The 17,299-nt window shown below is 38.2% G+C and overlaps 1 protein-coding gene across 3 annotated transcripts in view; it reads right to left on the minus strand.

Annotated features, from left to right (window-relative positions):
- The window catches only part of cnih3 (cornichon family AMPA receptor auxiliary protein 3), a 145,237-nt gene extending 137,164 nt beyond the window's left edge, over positions 1-8,073 (minus strand). For all 3 annotated transcript variants that reach the window (XM_048251299.1, XM_048251298.1, XM_048251300.1), the window contains exon 1: positions 7,557-8,073. In XM_048251299.1, coding sequence (XP_048107256.1) covers positions 7,557-7,637 — 81 coding nt within the window. In that variant the 5' untranslated portion in view covers positions 7,638-8,073. The remainder of the gene's footprint in view (positions 1-7,556) is intronic.
- Between the last annotated feature and the right edge of the window lie 9,226 nt (positions 8,074-17,299).

Here is a 17,299-nt window from a genome sequence, read left to right on the forward strand (position 1 = left end):
ATGCAACCACATTGTCATTGTTACATGACAAATTTGGACTGCTGAACTGACAGCTTGGCCCCCTCATTGCTGCTTGAAGCTATATTTCTTTTTAATTTTATCCTTGTCCTTAAAGATTTTGAGCATTAAAAAAAGTCTAACTTTAAGTAGAAATTACTTAAAATAATTTTTAACATAGCTAAATATTTTGAGGTAATCAGTTTCATCAAATATTTTGAGCTCATTGAACCTGTTGGGGTTTATAGTGTATGGCAAGAAAATGCTGAAGGATGCATATGTATTGTATTGACCAATTATCTTACTTGGAGTAGCCACATGACTTGCATATGGCGCATGGATCACATGCTATGTCCAAGAAGTGTCCATGTATTGTTGTATTTCTGCATGTATGGGGATTTTTGGAAAAGAACATTGTACTCATGTGATTTGTATTACCAATGTATTTAACGTGTATAAGATAGGTCCTTGCCCTACAGAACTTTGAGTAGTGTTACTGGAACATGCTGTTGCTAGCAACCTGCTCCCGGTATCGTGAATAAACCTGCAGTGATTTCTCACACCTGAGTGTGCCTGGAGATTTTTGACCACAACTGAAACTATTATTTGTGCTCTTTTTATCTATCGCATGGTTTTATGACATGCCTAAATATGTTTATATATTTGTAATCTCATTTCCTTTTTGTCTTTTTCTCACACAGTTGCATACAGGTTTCAGAGGCAGTGCCTGACCATGACTATGTGGTGAACTCCTTGTCTGTGAAAGAACAGCTTGAAGCGGCAAAGAGAGAGATTCCCCGTCTGGAGGAGGAAAACCAAAGTTTGAGACAGGAGCAATTTAATATCCAACGCTTCCACTGTGAGCCACAGTTGATAATGTTTTACACTGGATTTAAAGATTATGATACAATAAAAGCAGTCTTCTTCTTCTTTAAAACCCACAGCAGAGTCAATGATTAGATGGAGTCAAATGCAAAGTATAAGTATAGTATGTATAAGTATATATACTTTTTTGATCCCGTGAGGGAAATTTGGTCTCTGCATTTAACCCAATCGGTGAATTAGTGAAACACAAACAGCACACAGTGAACACACAGTGAGGTGAAGCACACACTAATCCCGCGCAGTGAGCTGCCTGCTACAATGGCGCGCGAGGGAGCAGTGAGTGGTTAGGTGCCTTGCTCAAGGGCACTTCAGCCGTGGCCCACTGGTCGGGGCTCGAACCGGCAACCCTCCGGTTACAAGTCCAGAGTGCTAACCAGTGGGCCACAGCTGCCCACAAGGTTACATCACACTGAAGACCACATTGTGAAACCGGGGTTCCATGCCCAGCACCTATGTCTCTTTGACCAGTTTTTTCTTTCCCTTATTATTATTTATATACACTTATTATACTATTAATGAAATGATGCCACCATCCTGTAAAAGGACATTCCCCAACACACTGTGCTAGTGCTAGACTGTACCGAGATCCATATTCAAACTGCACGCTCAAAGGTTCTGAATTCGGTCACATACTCCCATTACAAGGGTACGTCAACACTAAAGTCATTGATTGGCATTACTCCATTTCGGATAAAAACATTGGCATTCTCAACCTCTTACAGCCAGGAGCCGAAGTCATGGCAGATAAGGGATTTCTTATCAAAGACCTCCTTGCTGACAAAAATGTAAAACTTATAATTCCAACATTCTTGGGGCCAAGTGGGCAGTTCTCCAAAGAAGAAATTACACACACACACACGAGATTGCCCGTTTGAGGATTCAGGTAGAGAGGGCAATCAGGCGTATTAAAGAGTATCATATATTTGATGGGGTCATGCCCCTTTCACTGTGTGGTTCAGTTAACCAGTTATGGACTGTATGTGCTCTACTTTCAGGGACCTAACTTTTAATCCTGTTTAACATGCATTTATAACACTGTCAGACATCTTGCACGCACACACAGACACACACACACTCACCCACATTAGAAAAATGAAGAGTTCTCATAGTGAAATGTTTTTTCATACTGGAATGTTCATCCTATCGTAGGCAATTTATGATTCTGATATTCTGATTTACAGGATTTACAGGATAACAAAAGTAGATATCCATAAATCCCTCAGTATTTTTTTCCCCATTTAATATCTGAACACAATGAAAACATAATTTTGAACCTGGCTGTATCCAATGCTCAGATTTCGTGTTTTAAAATGTATGCAAATTAGTGCATATTTAATTAGATAATACCTAGTTTGCATATGGAAACATTAAATTACAGAAAACTTGTAATACATTTTTTCTCATAATCATGTAAGTAATCAACTGGGGAAGTTCCATAGTAATATCTGCTTGTTAAAAATGTTACCCTATTCACCTGTAGTGTCTCGCCTTAAAGCGATGGTTAGAAATGTATTTGAAGCACAATTCAAAGAGATGTTCCAAGTAGCCTGGGGGATTTTTATGTGATTTTGCAATGATGATTGCAATAATCATTTGACAGCCTCACAATGCAATTTACTTTTTAATTTTAGTATTTTTACATTTTCCTACACAGGTTGTTATATTCAACACATTTTTAGCAAGTCTATTGGGACTTTGATCTCATCACATACTACATCAAGGGAGTAAGCCTATAGCTCCTGAGCAAGCTTTGAATAATGTAAAGTTCACACCTGTTAAACTAACCTTAACATGACATTTACTGAGGGTAGAAAATGCTAAATCTTATAGCCTAAACAAAGCAACACTGTCAGGCCTATTGTTTTACCTCTATCTGTTTACATGTTATATTCTTGCTTTTTCCGCTCTCATTTAATTATATATTTGTTTGAATGAAAAGGCTTTCTATCTTCATGGGGACTTGCCTGCATGGGGGACTGGGCCTGCACTTAACACAAATGGAAAACCTCATAGTTAGTGGTTCGAAAATGTAATACCTCATCAGATGACGTTTATTACTTTTTAATACTTTTAAATGGCCTTAAATTTGGCTAATTTCATTTACTACCTTTTAATACCTTTTACAACCCCGCGGAAACCCTGAGTGTAGTACCGTTTTTTAAAGCTCTGTTTTTCCTGTATCACGCTATGTGATCCATATATGGACACTTCCTTTGTATCAGCAACCAATCACGAAAGTTCAAGGGCTGAGAACGGAATCTCATTGGCTGTCTTTCAAGGCTGTTTTCTCAAAATGAGTTTCCTCTCCCACTCTGAGCTTGAAAACTCCACTTCAGAAGCACTTACATACACCAGACTTTCTAGACTTATGCCTAACTATATTTAGAAGATTTCTACAGATGGGGTTTGTTGATATATTATTACTAGCCTGACTTACATGACATTTTAAAAAACATGGCAAAAATCTATTTTTTAAGGCTATTTATGATTCTGATATTCTGATTTACAGGATAACAAAAGTAGATATCCATAAATCCCTCAGTATTTTTTTCCCCATTTAATATCTGAACACAATGAAAACATAATTTTGAACCTGGCTGTATCCAATGCTCAGATTTCGTGTTTTAAAATGTATGCAAATTAGTGCATATTTAATTAAATACCTAGTTTGCATATGGAAACATTAAATTACAGAAAACTTGTAATACATTTTTTCTCATAATCATGTAAGTAATCAACTGGGGAAGTTCCATAGTAATATCTGCTTGTTAAAAATGTTACCCTATTCACCTGTAGTGTCTCGCCTTAAAGCGATGGTTCTGAGTAATTTCACTCTAGCGTCCTTTGCACCATGACCCCGAGCCAAACACCCTCCCAGAACCTGTTTTCCCTTGGTCGAACCCTGGTCGAGTAGCGCTGTCAGAAACGAATTACTTTCTGCAGGCGCTAATGGAACCAACTTAGTATCTCGTAAATTACCCCACTAATAATTCCTAGAATGGTACGAAACTTCTACAGTAGTACAACTATGTTCTTTACTCATAAAACGAGGCATTGGAAAGTTTGTAAGTACACCAGGAGTTTATTTAAATAACACTTGCCTGATAGATTCCACTCTGCTGCTATCTACCGCTGCATCAAAGTTACTTCAGTAATTTGGGAAAAGCCCGTAAAAGTCCGAACCCCGACCAGTAGGCACGGCTGAAGTGCCCTTGAGCACCCAACCCCTTACTGCTCCCCGAGCGCCGCTGTAACAGGCAGCTCACTGCGCCGGGATTAGTGTGTGCTTCACCTCACTGTGTGTTCACTGTGTGCTGAGTGTGTTTCACTAATTCACGGATTGGGATAAATGCAGAGACCAAATTTCCCTCACGGGATCAAAAGAGTAATATCTATCTGCAGAGGAGTTGTTTGGGACTGATTGCTACTTACATCGTGTGACAGTGCCTTTTCAGCTGTGCTTTATATACACCTTTCGCTATAGACCAGGTATTTCTTGGTCAGTGGCATAATGATTTTTAGAGGGTGTAAGATAACGATTTTTGGATCATGCACCAGACCACACCACATGCCGTGAATTACCACACCCATGGGCGCAAGGTTTAATAAAGTGGAGCGCAAGGCGAAAAATGAATCACTTTGAGTTTAAGATAAGAATAAGCCTTGTGTTGCGCTTTCTGACATGTGTAAGATAGGTCCCTGCATCTTATGTTATCTGCATACAATATCTATAGTCTCGTATGGCTAAAAATTCTTCTCAGCAAGTTGAAGCCACTACAGAGCATGCACTGTCTTGGGAGAGATTAGCATACCGTTTATCATGGGAGAGACTACCATCCTCTGCCCTGCAATTATGTGACTATTATTATATTATCCACTACTATTATTAGTTTATGTTCGTATGCTTACCTCTTACAAAATCTGCAAGAATTCAGCTAATTCTGCACACATTCATTAATGACAGCTCACATCCTCAACCAAGATCATGAAAATATGAATAAGCCGAATTCTTATACTGGGTTACACCTCATGCGTTTCATATTTACAGTGTGTCTTTTACAATAGGCAAATACAACAGTTTTTATTGAGCGTATCCTTTTTTATATATTAATGTACACAATAATAGCCTATAAACGAGGCAACTGACTTACTCTTGCAATTCATGCTGGGAAGCAAATAAAGCTAAATTACAATGTGAACCTCAGTTGAAATTAAGTTATATCCACTTCCCAAGACACTTCCAAATCCGAACACAGCTCCAATGCTTTATTGAACCTGTGGTCGAACCAGAGACAGTTGATAAAGCTAAAAGTATCTTTGGTTGAACAGAAGTTGACCGTTGCCCAGCAACCACACCCCACAACACCGCCACATGTATTCACTCACTCTCTTTCACGCCCTCCATCACACACAGGCAACACAAAATCAGCCATGTTATGACACTATGAAATACCTACTCCTCACTCCACTGATGTTGATAAGCCTATACAATACAAAAATGTGATCTTAATAAAACTTCCCTAAAGGTTATTTTATGGTTTGACAAAAATAAGCATTACGCTTTCCAGGGAACGTTCTTTAAAGGAGATGTTCTTTAAAGGAGATGTTTTCTTAATATAACCAACAGGGAATATTCCCTAAAGTTCAGCCGAACGTTTGATGAAGGTTACACAAAATTAAACCTATAGAGGACGTCTCCAGAACACGTGTTTGTTGGGGTGATTCTTGCATCCTACAAAGTTTGGGCTAGCTTTAAATAATACTTTTTATGATATAATTTCCCAAACATTGCGTCCCCGGTAATGTGTTTTTCAAGCTGTAATATCAAGGGCTGGAAAAAAATATGAAGGCATAGGACTTCGGACATAGGAGAATATTTTACAGGCCTTGATTTTAGAACCTATTCATGATATACAGGGTTTGGGATATACAGGGGCTGTAGGGTTTGAACAAAATCTACACCAAGACAACACCAACAGTGCAACAACAACCTTGTCTGATTTGACATGGAATTACCCAAATTGACAACAGTCCTATTATAATACCCAAAATAGTATTACGTTAGGTTACGTTACATCTGCAATGCTAAGGTTACATCTGCGGGAGAGACTGATGTGCACTCAGTAGAACCAAGACCACGCACATCCCAGGCCAAAGTTGGACGGGTGCAGGATCCAGTATGAAACTATCACAAGAGGTAAAGAAATCTGCACACCATTTAGCTGCCATTCACAATCTTTTTTTTCATTGTGTCTGAGGAAGAGCCAAGATCTCGAAATGTCACAAAAGAAAAAAATATTATGAATGGGAGCTAAATGGTGTGCAGATGTCTTTTCCTGTTTTGAAAATTCCTGACTCACAAATTAAAATGCTGTCTAACTTTGATGCCCTGTTAACTTTTATCTTCCTTATATGATCATTAGGTTCTAAGAAGTAATTGAACTTGCCATGTCTGGAAAGTGCCTCAATTTGCACACCCTCATGCAGTCCATTTTCCCATCAATTTTCACTTTCACTCACCATTGAGTGACTTTGGTGCACTGTTGACGTACAAACCAGGGGGCTATACAGTGTTTTTTATTTTATTTTATATAGCCAAACCAGACCTCATGCTATGTACATGTGAATAAATATAATCTATTATGAAAATAGCACCACATGCACCCTAATGGAACAATGTAATATAATTTCTTTAGAACAGATAATTGAAAAATAGTATAGTAATAGAAATATAGTCTGTAAGTTATAGTTTTCCTTTCCTTCCATAGCCTCATATCACATAGTATAGGCCTATCACATGATAAACATCTTTGGACATTATATTCATTATTATTATTATTGCTTTACAAAAAAAAAAAAATATATATATAGGCCTGCCTATTGTTTAATTGTTCAGTTCAACAGAAGAAGCCCCCCCCACCACCATCACACTTTTTTTGTTTTATCATTTAGGCTACATTATGGTTCTACAAAATAACCTTTAGCCTAGACTACCTAAAAGAACATTGTAAGAATGTTTGTTGAAGGATACAAAATATAACTAATAGAACCACAGGGTCACCAAAATGTTAGCTAGTCTATGTTCTCGTTTTGTAATCTTCCTTTTAATTTTAGTGAACCTTCAGTGAACGTTCCATGAACGTTAAGCTACGTGTTTGTTGGGGCAACTCTCCTGTTATGAAAGCTGCAGTTTAACAGAATCTCCAACCAGCTAACTTTCATAGCCTACACTGCTGCATGATCTAGCAGGCTTCAGCATTTTGAGATGATGCAAAATAAAGCAATAAAGCATCAGTTTATAGACACTCTTGCGCAATCGTAAGTCCGTAAAACAGAAACATTGAAATTTCACAGAGCAATTAGGAAGTTTCTAGTTCGCAACGATAGTCTGACACTGCAGTAGGGGTCGGCTAAATTATTTTTCAGAAGGCAATGCTTACATTTAAACATTTACTTTCGATAAACACATGCAGAATATATTTTAAAACCACTGGATTTCGTTTAACCCAGGCTAATGATTTAGGTTAATTACTTGAAAGCCTAGCCTACATGGTGTCAGCATCTAGCCTATCTAGTCTGGCAATTTAGCTGATATTAATATTACGGGCGTAGACTGCACCGATTGCATCTGGTTTTGCCACTGAACAAAGTTAACTGTGAATATAAACACTTACGTGCCAAATGGCGAAGAAGATCAAGGAAGCGCAGAGAACCAAGGAGAGCATATAGCAGAAGGCAGCGAAAGTGAACATCATTGTCAAAACGATTTCCCAAAATTCGGCACGCTCAATTAGTGCTGTAAAAAGGATTTTTAAAAAAAGCGAAAGCAAGCCTTAAATCGTTATTGATGACTGTCAAATCTTCGTTCCTGAACAGTCTCCAACGAATGTGTCTCGTTTTGACCTACGTGTAATCCTATTGGGTATGTGGTGACGACCGGCTCGACGATATGGAGTCAACTGAAATGTACCTACAGCCTAAAAGCGAAAACAGAATTTTAAAACAGGCTACTTGTACATTCACATAGGCATGAACATGTTCATGTTCACTCGGGAGCTTGTATGAGGAATAGTGCTAGTTGCGGTAGGATAAATATAGCACATGGGTTCTCTCCCAAGACGTGAATGGTGAGATCAAAAGCTGCAGCCAATTAGCCTGCTATGGCAGTAAATAGTCGAAAAACGTGTAGGCCTAGCCTTCTCCGGTTCTAAATGGGGCTAGGCTCTGTAGACCTCCTTACAGGTGTGATGCACTAGTCCCCACTGTGTGTGGGTGGGTGGGGGGGATTTAAAGGGGAATTTCGGTGTGAAATTGACCTTAGCTGCACTGAAAGATGTTGCCGAGTACTTACATGTGTCCAATAGTCACCTTCGGTCACCCCCTAGTATTCGGAATTGCGCCGATTTTCGCCAAACTTGCATAAGGTTTTCAGCTAGCTGTGGGGGCATAGCGTAGCCTAGGCAGCTAAATCGCTATTTTTACACCATTAAAAATGTTCCAAGTAACTCCACACTGCATTGGTAGACTTCTAAGGGTCCTGACATTTAAAACGAGATACTGAGAACTTGGAAGTGCACAGGAAGTTTATTTAAAAAGACTGTTTAAATACAAGCAGTACCTTAAGAGAATCTCTCCGCTGGCCGCCATCTTGTAATGAAGTCGCGATCAGTCGACTGCCGAGCACGAACGAACAGGAAGGACAGGGGAACAGATTGCAAAAGCAATTACAAAATTACAAAATTACTAATTACAAAAGTAAATAGGAACTAGAAAACGCAATTCCAGGGAATTACCAGTGCATGAAAATGCAAAACATATGGTGTGAAATATATTTTTAAAACAGATGATGTGCTAATTGGCAACCAACATAATGAGGTTTAATATGCTGTAGTTGGAATGACTGAACTAGGTAGATGAGGTTTAATATAGTTGGAATGACTGAACAGTTCAATAGACCCTTTCAACAAGGTAAACAAAAACAATGCTTGAACGTTCTATTTGGGCCCCAATCTACTTCCTCTGCATTAAGATAACATATGGAATGTTAAAAAGGAAGCCTTGTGGGGCCAACTATGATGCTGATAATGGAACTCTCTTGAAAGGGTCCATAGGTGGAAAGTTTAAAAGGTTAAATTATTTGCCAGGTAGATGAGGTTTAATGTAATTGGAATGACTGAACTAGGTAGATGATATTTAATATAGTTGGAATGACTGAACTAGGTAGATGAGGTTTAATATAGTTGGAATGACTGAACTAGGTAGATGAGGTCTAATATAGTTGGAATGACTGAACAGTTAAATAGGTGGATAGTTTAAAAGGTTAAATTATTTGCTAGGTAGACAAGGTTTAATATAGTTGGAATGACTGGACAGTTAAATACACTGTAAAAAATAACACTACATCTTACTGCAGTAACACAAGTATACTGTACTTTACTTACTATAGGCTGACCTAGTGTTCTTACTAGAGTAACATTAGTAATGTGCCGAACTTGCAACAATGGGGTCTAAAACTTGAGATAGGCTACACGAGTAAGCTTCACAACTCAGACCTGAGTAAACTGGACTCACGCAGTGCACACGCACACAGTTAGCAGAGGGAGCATTCTGGATTCCACAGCCAACGGTCGGTGGACGGTGTGGCTGACTTTTGGGATGGGAGTGTAACGCAGCTTCACCAGTGACTTGCTCTGTCCGGTAAGTTTACAGTATGTATTAATGTGTCGAATGTTTACAGTATAGGTTGAACTAACAGCATTTGTGCAAAACTGTACATTCGTTTCATTAACAGCTGGGGTAATGTAAAGTTTAACTTGCTAAGTGGCCGATATATGCGCTAGCTGCTAACAGTTTGCAGCTAACTGATAGCAGCTATGCGAGTTAACACCAAAGATCTTTGTTAACACTGCCTCAGACCATGCAGAGCAGAAAACAAATATTCTAGGTATTCAAGCCCTTTGATATTTTTTGTTATCGAAGTTATGAGGAAGTGGTGGCGCCTGGGGTCTAGAACTAGGCTGTATAAATTTGCCAATAGCAGTTGTCTTCATGAGCTCTCTTAATGAAGTTTAGTTCTAAATGTTAGCCATTTCTCATGAGAAACGCTTGCTAGCATGCTAAGTTGATTCAAAACGTGTAAAGATTAAACGGTGTATGGTTTACGTCGATATTCCTACTGTATTGATAAAACAATTAGGATAATTGGACTCATAACCTTACTGACTGAGAAACCCGTACAAAAATGTGATATATGGCAATGTATGAACATATGTCAAATAACAGGGACTTATAATTTTACTTATATAGACATATATGTGATTCAAATATTTATGTCAAACATATATTCAAAGCTATATGTCCATACATGCATACAAAATATTTTAATTTCCCATATAAGATGCTATATATCTTCATATACTAGTTCCAATTATTTGTTTTCCAAATATATGGAGAAGTTTATGTGTGAATATGTGACAGAGTTATATGTAGTCTCTATGTATGGTGGCATACATATCCATACACTAGATTCCACTACTTATTTTCTAAATATATGGAGAACTTTATGTGTGAATATGTGGCAGACATATTTGTAGTCTCCATATATGGTGGCATACATATCCATACACTAGATTACATTACTTATTTTCCAAATGGAGAACAGTGTGAATATATTTGTTTATGTCTTGGCGTCACAGATAAGGTGTCGACTATGCTGCCTTATGTGTCAATGTTTTGTGTGGAGCGCTTTGGGTTGCACTATGTGCATGAAAAATGTGTGAGGCCAAAGCTACTTCAAATATAACGGATGCTTATCGCATCTTGACATGCGCATGCGCACACAGCAATACCCATCCCCCACCCTGGACTGACATTTGAACTCCAACCACGGTGACTTCAACCGTCACTTTTTGTCATGCATCCGACTGTGTAGCCTAAGCTGTACAAACTCTGCTGTCATCATATCCAAGGTAAGAAAGCCTTTAGTAAACGGGAATTAGTTATAAAATATTGTTTTTATAATGTAATGTTAACCAAATCCGTTTGTTAACAGTCTAACCATCATGTTAGAATTAGCTAACGTTAATGTTATCAATTAGCTATCGATAATGTTAGCGAGCTAATATTGCTAATGTTAGCGATGTTAGCTGTTAATGTTAACTTTTCCATTAACTAACTTTACCATGATGTGGAATATCTAGAATGGTAGTTAACATCATATCCAACAACAAGCCTGTCTGAGATGTCGTTATGAATATAAGTTTTAGTTTGAATGAAATATCAGGTGTGAGTAAGTTAGCTAACCTAGCTATAGCAGCTAACTTATATTTAAAGTGGCTGCTAATAACCATGCAGGCTAACGTGAATGTTAGTAGGCCTAAATGGATCTTTAGTTTGTGAAGGGTAGTGTTAAGCCATCCTTACAACAGAAGACTTTGAAGATTTGGGAAAGATTCTTGAAAGATAGTCTTTTGAGTAAAGCTTGAATGGGGGGCATTAGTTAAGACTCCATCTTTCAAGAATCTTTACCAAATCTTGTCAAAGTATTCTGATGTATGGATCATTAGGCTACATGTTCTTCATCTCATAGCCCTTATTTAAGCTTACTTGTGCCAAGGTGTGTGTTTATTAAAGATGCATGTAAAGGTAGTAGTGCTTCAGTGATGGTCTTTTCATGTTCTGTGTGTTTTACAGCATATTAATCTTCTCTGTTCCCTGTTTGCAGGTGGTGATTTGTGAGGACTGCTGCCCTGAGAACACGGAGTACATTCTGCATATGCCAAATCAATGTGTGCCACTTCCATAAAGGGGAAAAAAGTTTCTACCTGGAGAGTGTACTCACTGTTTGTGTAGAAAAACTAAACTTTAATAAAAGGTTAAACAAATATTTTGTGTGTTTTCTTTGGAACATCAACAATGTTATATTTCTGATTCATATATTGTGACATATTTCTATAAATGTGACATAGCAGAACATTACATACATTTTGCAATATATTTACCTTATATGAGTGCAAATTATATATATTTTGAAATATATTTGACATGTATGTGTATATATGTGACTTATATGTGTGAAGCATACATTGACATATACATAATATATGTGATTTACATATATTGCCATATATCACATTTTTGTATGGGAAGCCATGGTCTTTTATCTAAAATCTTTCTTTGTGATTTAGCAAGAGGACTTGGGTTGCAGTGTGTGGAATTTGAACGAATGTGCCGTTATTGAGGTGCAAAATGGCGTCATACAATTCCAACGTATGATTGACATTTTAAATTCTATTGTGATAAATGTACTAGGCCTGAAGCAATAGAGAAAATTAAGTTGCTAAATCATAATATTTTTAGCTTAACAGTATTAATTAGGTCTCTGGAGAAATAATTTAAATTAACATTTAATGTGATAAACTTAATCAGCTGTTTTAAGTTAAACATGGCCAATAGATGCATATTGATAATAATTTAGGCCTCTTTTTCTTTTTGCAGTTGGAAAACTGAAAATGCAGAGCAATGAACTGGACATGCAAGTTGTGCTTGTTTGGATGTGAAGTCAGAGGTCAGTTGCTCAAACACTGCTGATTGAAACATGGAGGTTACACCAGAATACGACCGAAAAAAACTGCAGAGGGTGGTGAAAACTGGCCAACGCATCACCGGTTCCTCACTCCCCTCCATCAAGGCCATCCAGGGCAAGTGATGCTTGCGTGAAGGCGCCAGCATCATCAAAGACTGTTCTCACCTCAACCACAGACTGTTCACCCCACTCCCCTCTGGGAGGCGTTACAGGTCTCTCTGCACCCAAACCAGCAGGTTCAGAGGAAGCTTCTTCCCTGCGGCTGTCACCCTACTGAACTCTAGCTCTGCATCCCGGTGACAACCAACCAACTAAGCCCCCGCCCGATGCCTCCTTGCCTGTGCCTGTTGAGGGTCCACCATGACCATGGAAACCTTGACGGGGGACACCCACCACCCGCGGACAATTACGCTAACCTATCCCACCCATAGTGTTCTATTTATTTACAAATGTACATACTGTAATTACACTTATACATGGCATTTTCTACTGCTCTTCATACTATTCATCCTGCACATACACTTATTCTTACTACTGTTATAATGTTACTGTTTCTGCACTACAGTACTGTTACCACACTGCACATAGCTGTATACTGTACATATATGTCTATATGGTTCATACCGAATATCCATATTTATTCTGCTAATACACTGCACATATTTATACCTAAGTTATATTACTCTAAACCACCTTCTGTAAACCAACTGTATACTACTGTTTACACCGCATATTTCTTATCCTGTCTATGCACCACCTGTCTTTGTATATCACATTGCATTTTTCTGCTTTTTTTGCACTTCTAGTTAGATGCAAACTGCATTTTGTTGTCTTTGTACTTGTACTCTGCAAAATGACAATAAAGTTATCTAATCTAATAGTGCCAACTATTTGTGTATATTCTGCAAGTAAACTTTACTATCCAACATAAAGTACCCTTTCCAACTCAAAGTAAGGGTAACTCATTTAACAGTAGTAAATACAACTTTGTTTCAAGTAAGCTTTACTTGAGGGCATGAAGTAAACTTTACTAGTTGGAAGTAAGTAACCAGAACTTTAAAGTCTTAAGTAAGGATAACTTCTTCTAAGTAAGCTTTACTTGTAGACATCAAGTAAACACTAGAAATGCAATTCCGAGGAATTACACAAGGGGATGCAGTCTGCTGGTTAGGGTGTTGGTGGGGCTGTTGAGCTTGCTGCTAGCTGGTTGGTAGGGTAATTGTGATACCTGCAAAGGTGCTTTTGGAGTAACCAAATTTGAATCTTGTGTGACATGGCATTCTTGAGATATCATACTCAAGGTGTTTTTGACCTTGATATTTGACCTTCAACCTCCAACTTCAACTCACTTCATCTTTGAGTCCATAAAACACTCTCACTACCAAATTTGAAGCATGTATGCGTCAAGCCGTTCTGGAGATATAATGCTGAATGCATGAGAAATGGCTGGGACTTTTATTTTGACACACAGGAAACACTTTAACAGGATGTGTAGTTCAGGTAGAGCTAGATTGTATGCTTAGAAGCTGAGACAGTTGAATTCCTCACAGGTGACACCTGTGCCAGTGTTCTGATTAGCCTGGGAACTGCTCTGAGAACTACTTAACGAGCACAGCTGGCTCTATTAAGACATCACAGCCCCCATTCAAGTCTATGGGGGGAAAATACACTTTTAATTACAAATATCTCAAAAAGTATAAACTTCTCTTCTGTATTGGAGTCAATAAGATGAACAGCCTATAATTATGCAGTTATACTTGCCTTGCACGACAAGTCCTGACAAGTAGCTGTAACGTTATAGTTTGCTAACCTCCACAACCCAACAGTATTCTTAACAGTATTCTATTCTAGTCTGCTAACCTCCACAACCCAACTGAAGGAACTGTAGGGGGCGATATGGGTCGAGGTAGAGTGAGTGTGTGGCGAGCAGGCAGAGCCTCGGTCAGAAGGCTCAATGGTATGAAGTGATGACACGGAGATGGCAGGTTTCAGTGCAACACAAGTGAACTTTATTTGAGTTTCAATTCATCTGTTCTTTTGTTATTTACTTGTATGTGTGCTGCATCAAAGAGCAAACATCCCAAGTCAACCAACATCACCTAATCATCTCTCACATGGGACTCCAACACACCAAACCAACAAACAAAGACCTTAACTTCACATGATGGCAGAGCTACTCTACAAACTGATAAACATCACAAAAGTCATAGTGAGGGTCATTAAAGTGATGACTTACGTTAACTCAAAGACGCACACAAAGCAGGACACACTGGAGTGCTGGGTTGAGATGAACAAAAGAGTGAACTGAGGGCGAGCAAACAATTTATCCTGGTCTGAGCCCCCTGCTCGGAGCTACAGGGTTTCCCAGCAGGTAAACTGGGTGTGGTTAGGTGGCAGAGCCAAACAATCCTGCAATTTCTCCACAGCACTTTCACCTCAAGCCCTCCTTACACTGACAGACTTTGGAAAGATTTGCAAAGATTTGGAAAAGATTTTTGAAAGACTACAGTCTCAGACCCTCTCACATCTAAAGACAAGTAGTAGAGTTTTAAGTCACAGACTATGATTTTGCAATGACTAGGGATCTTGCAGGGTCACTATTTACAAGACTGCAACACGATTCCTTTAAATTATTACCCATCGTGCAATAGATAAACAGGAACTGAAAATTATGGCCTACTAAACTCAAAGTCGTATTTTCGTGTTTCTGCAGCATTGTTTCATGCGTGACATCCTTAACCGATACGGAGTTGTTCTGTCAAGTGGAAGAGCTGGCTAAATATGTATAAGAAATGACAAATATTATAAGAATAACAAATAACTAGACTGCATTTCCGGCGGGAACTGCAAAAGTGTGCTTGCCCTGGTCCGGTCACCAACGTGAGCAGACAGTGGCATACGCTATGCTGAACCTGGCTTGATCCAAGCATTCTAACAGTGCCTTTCAGTGTTGGAGCAGTGGCAATACCGCAAAAGCTCTAGGAGAGGGCTATTCAATTATTGGCTTGCGGGGTGAATGCGGTTCGTTGGATTTTACCTGTGGCCTGCTTTGAATTTATCTTCTATGACTAAGATCAAATCAATAAAATAAAACAACAGCAGTGATTGGCTGCAAAAATAAATAATGTCACGCGTCTTGCACCTCTCAAACTGGGCTATCAGGTAACCTAGAAGAATTTAAATTATGAAATATGACTAAGGAATTCAAATGCTGCTTGTTTGTCAGGATACTTTTTCACTGATTTATTTTAAAAATATGAGCTATGAGTGTGAATGTTATATATTCCATCCCCTAATTCTGTTTTACTGGTTTATTTGACAAATAATCTATATGGATTTGCTCTATAAAGACCTTATGTCTGTTTAGGATTGTTTTGAGAGCCTATTGATGTATCTCAGAATAAAGTAATGTCCACAACATTAGTGATGTTTTTTTTTTTTGTGTGTGAATGTATTTTACTTAACTCATTAAATGTAGCTGAATACTCATGAACGCATGTCTCTAATAGCCACAATAGGAGTAATTTTAGCAACACCGTATTTTGTGTGGCCCATAACGACCCAGTGGATCATGAAAACATGCCAAAATTCACATTCCTTGCTTGATGTTGGTACATTAATCCCATTCAGATTGCCACTTATCTGTGATGTAAGAGTTCAGTATAGGTTTAAGGTCTGGGGCACGGATTTGACATTCTGTGACTTCTTCATTGAGGACTTGCTTAGCAGCACTGTCCGCTTTCTCATTTCCCCTCAGACCAACATGGCCTGGGACCCAGCAAAAAACTACACTGAAGTTCTGGTTCTTTAGACGTTGTAGTTGATCAAGCTCAGCTTTGGTTGTACTTTTTGCGTGACATTAAAGCCTACTGAAAAGATTTTTAATTGCAATTTAATTTAATGCAATTTACTTTTACGATTAAATACAATTTATTTATCCCTCTCACCCATAGTTTTCTATTTATTTACAAATGTACATAGGCCTAATGTAATTACATTTATACATAGTTATTCTACTGATCTTCATACTATTCATCCTGCACATAGACTTATTCTTACTACTCTTATGATGTTGTTTCTGCACTACAATGACACTGTTTCCACACTGCACATAGCTGTATGTTATGTACATATCTGTTATATATTTGTCATATTGAATATCCATAATTATTCTGTTTTATTATATTCTGTTAATACACTGCATATGTCTATATTATTAGTTCTACTATTATACTGTTACTGCTACATCTACATACATTATTCTACTTATTGTATGAGGTAACTGCTAATACACTGCACATATTTATATTTAATTCATATTACTTTAAGCCACCTTCTGTAAATCAACTGTATACTACTGTCTACATTGCACTATATTTCTTGACCTGTCTCTGTATATTTCATCACCTTTCTATACTTTGCATCACATTGAATGCATACTGTAGGCTACATGAATCACAGCTAAGATCTTTGGTTGCTATGAAGGCCAGTCGTTCTAAATGGATGGTTGCTATGGCCAAAGGCCAGTTCTATCTCTGCCGTTGTCAAGCGGGCATATCCTAACCTTATCTTATTTGAAGCATCTGTATTTTACTTAGCCTACTTCAATACAGCGAGTCCCATTAAGAAGTGGCCACTTCATTCACTTACCGTGATCCACGCAGCAACATTATTAAATTAATCTGTCACCATAAGCCTATGCCAACGTTTGCAAGGAGGAGAACATTTTAATTTGATTCACAATGAAACGTTACATTTAATGTACATATTGACAATGAGTAGGCTAGTTTTGGTTGTTGTTGGTGGGGTTACTGCATCCCTTAGTTATGCCTA

This window comes from Alosa alosa, chromosome 8, assembly GCF_017589495.1.
Source record: "Alosa alosa isolate M-15738 ecotype Scorff River chromosome 8, AALO_Geno_1.1, whole genome shotgun sequence".
NCBI classification, from domain to species: domain Eukaryota; kingdom Metazoa; phylum Chordata; class Actinopteri; order Clupeiformes; family Clupeidae; genus Alosa; species Alosa alosa.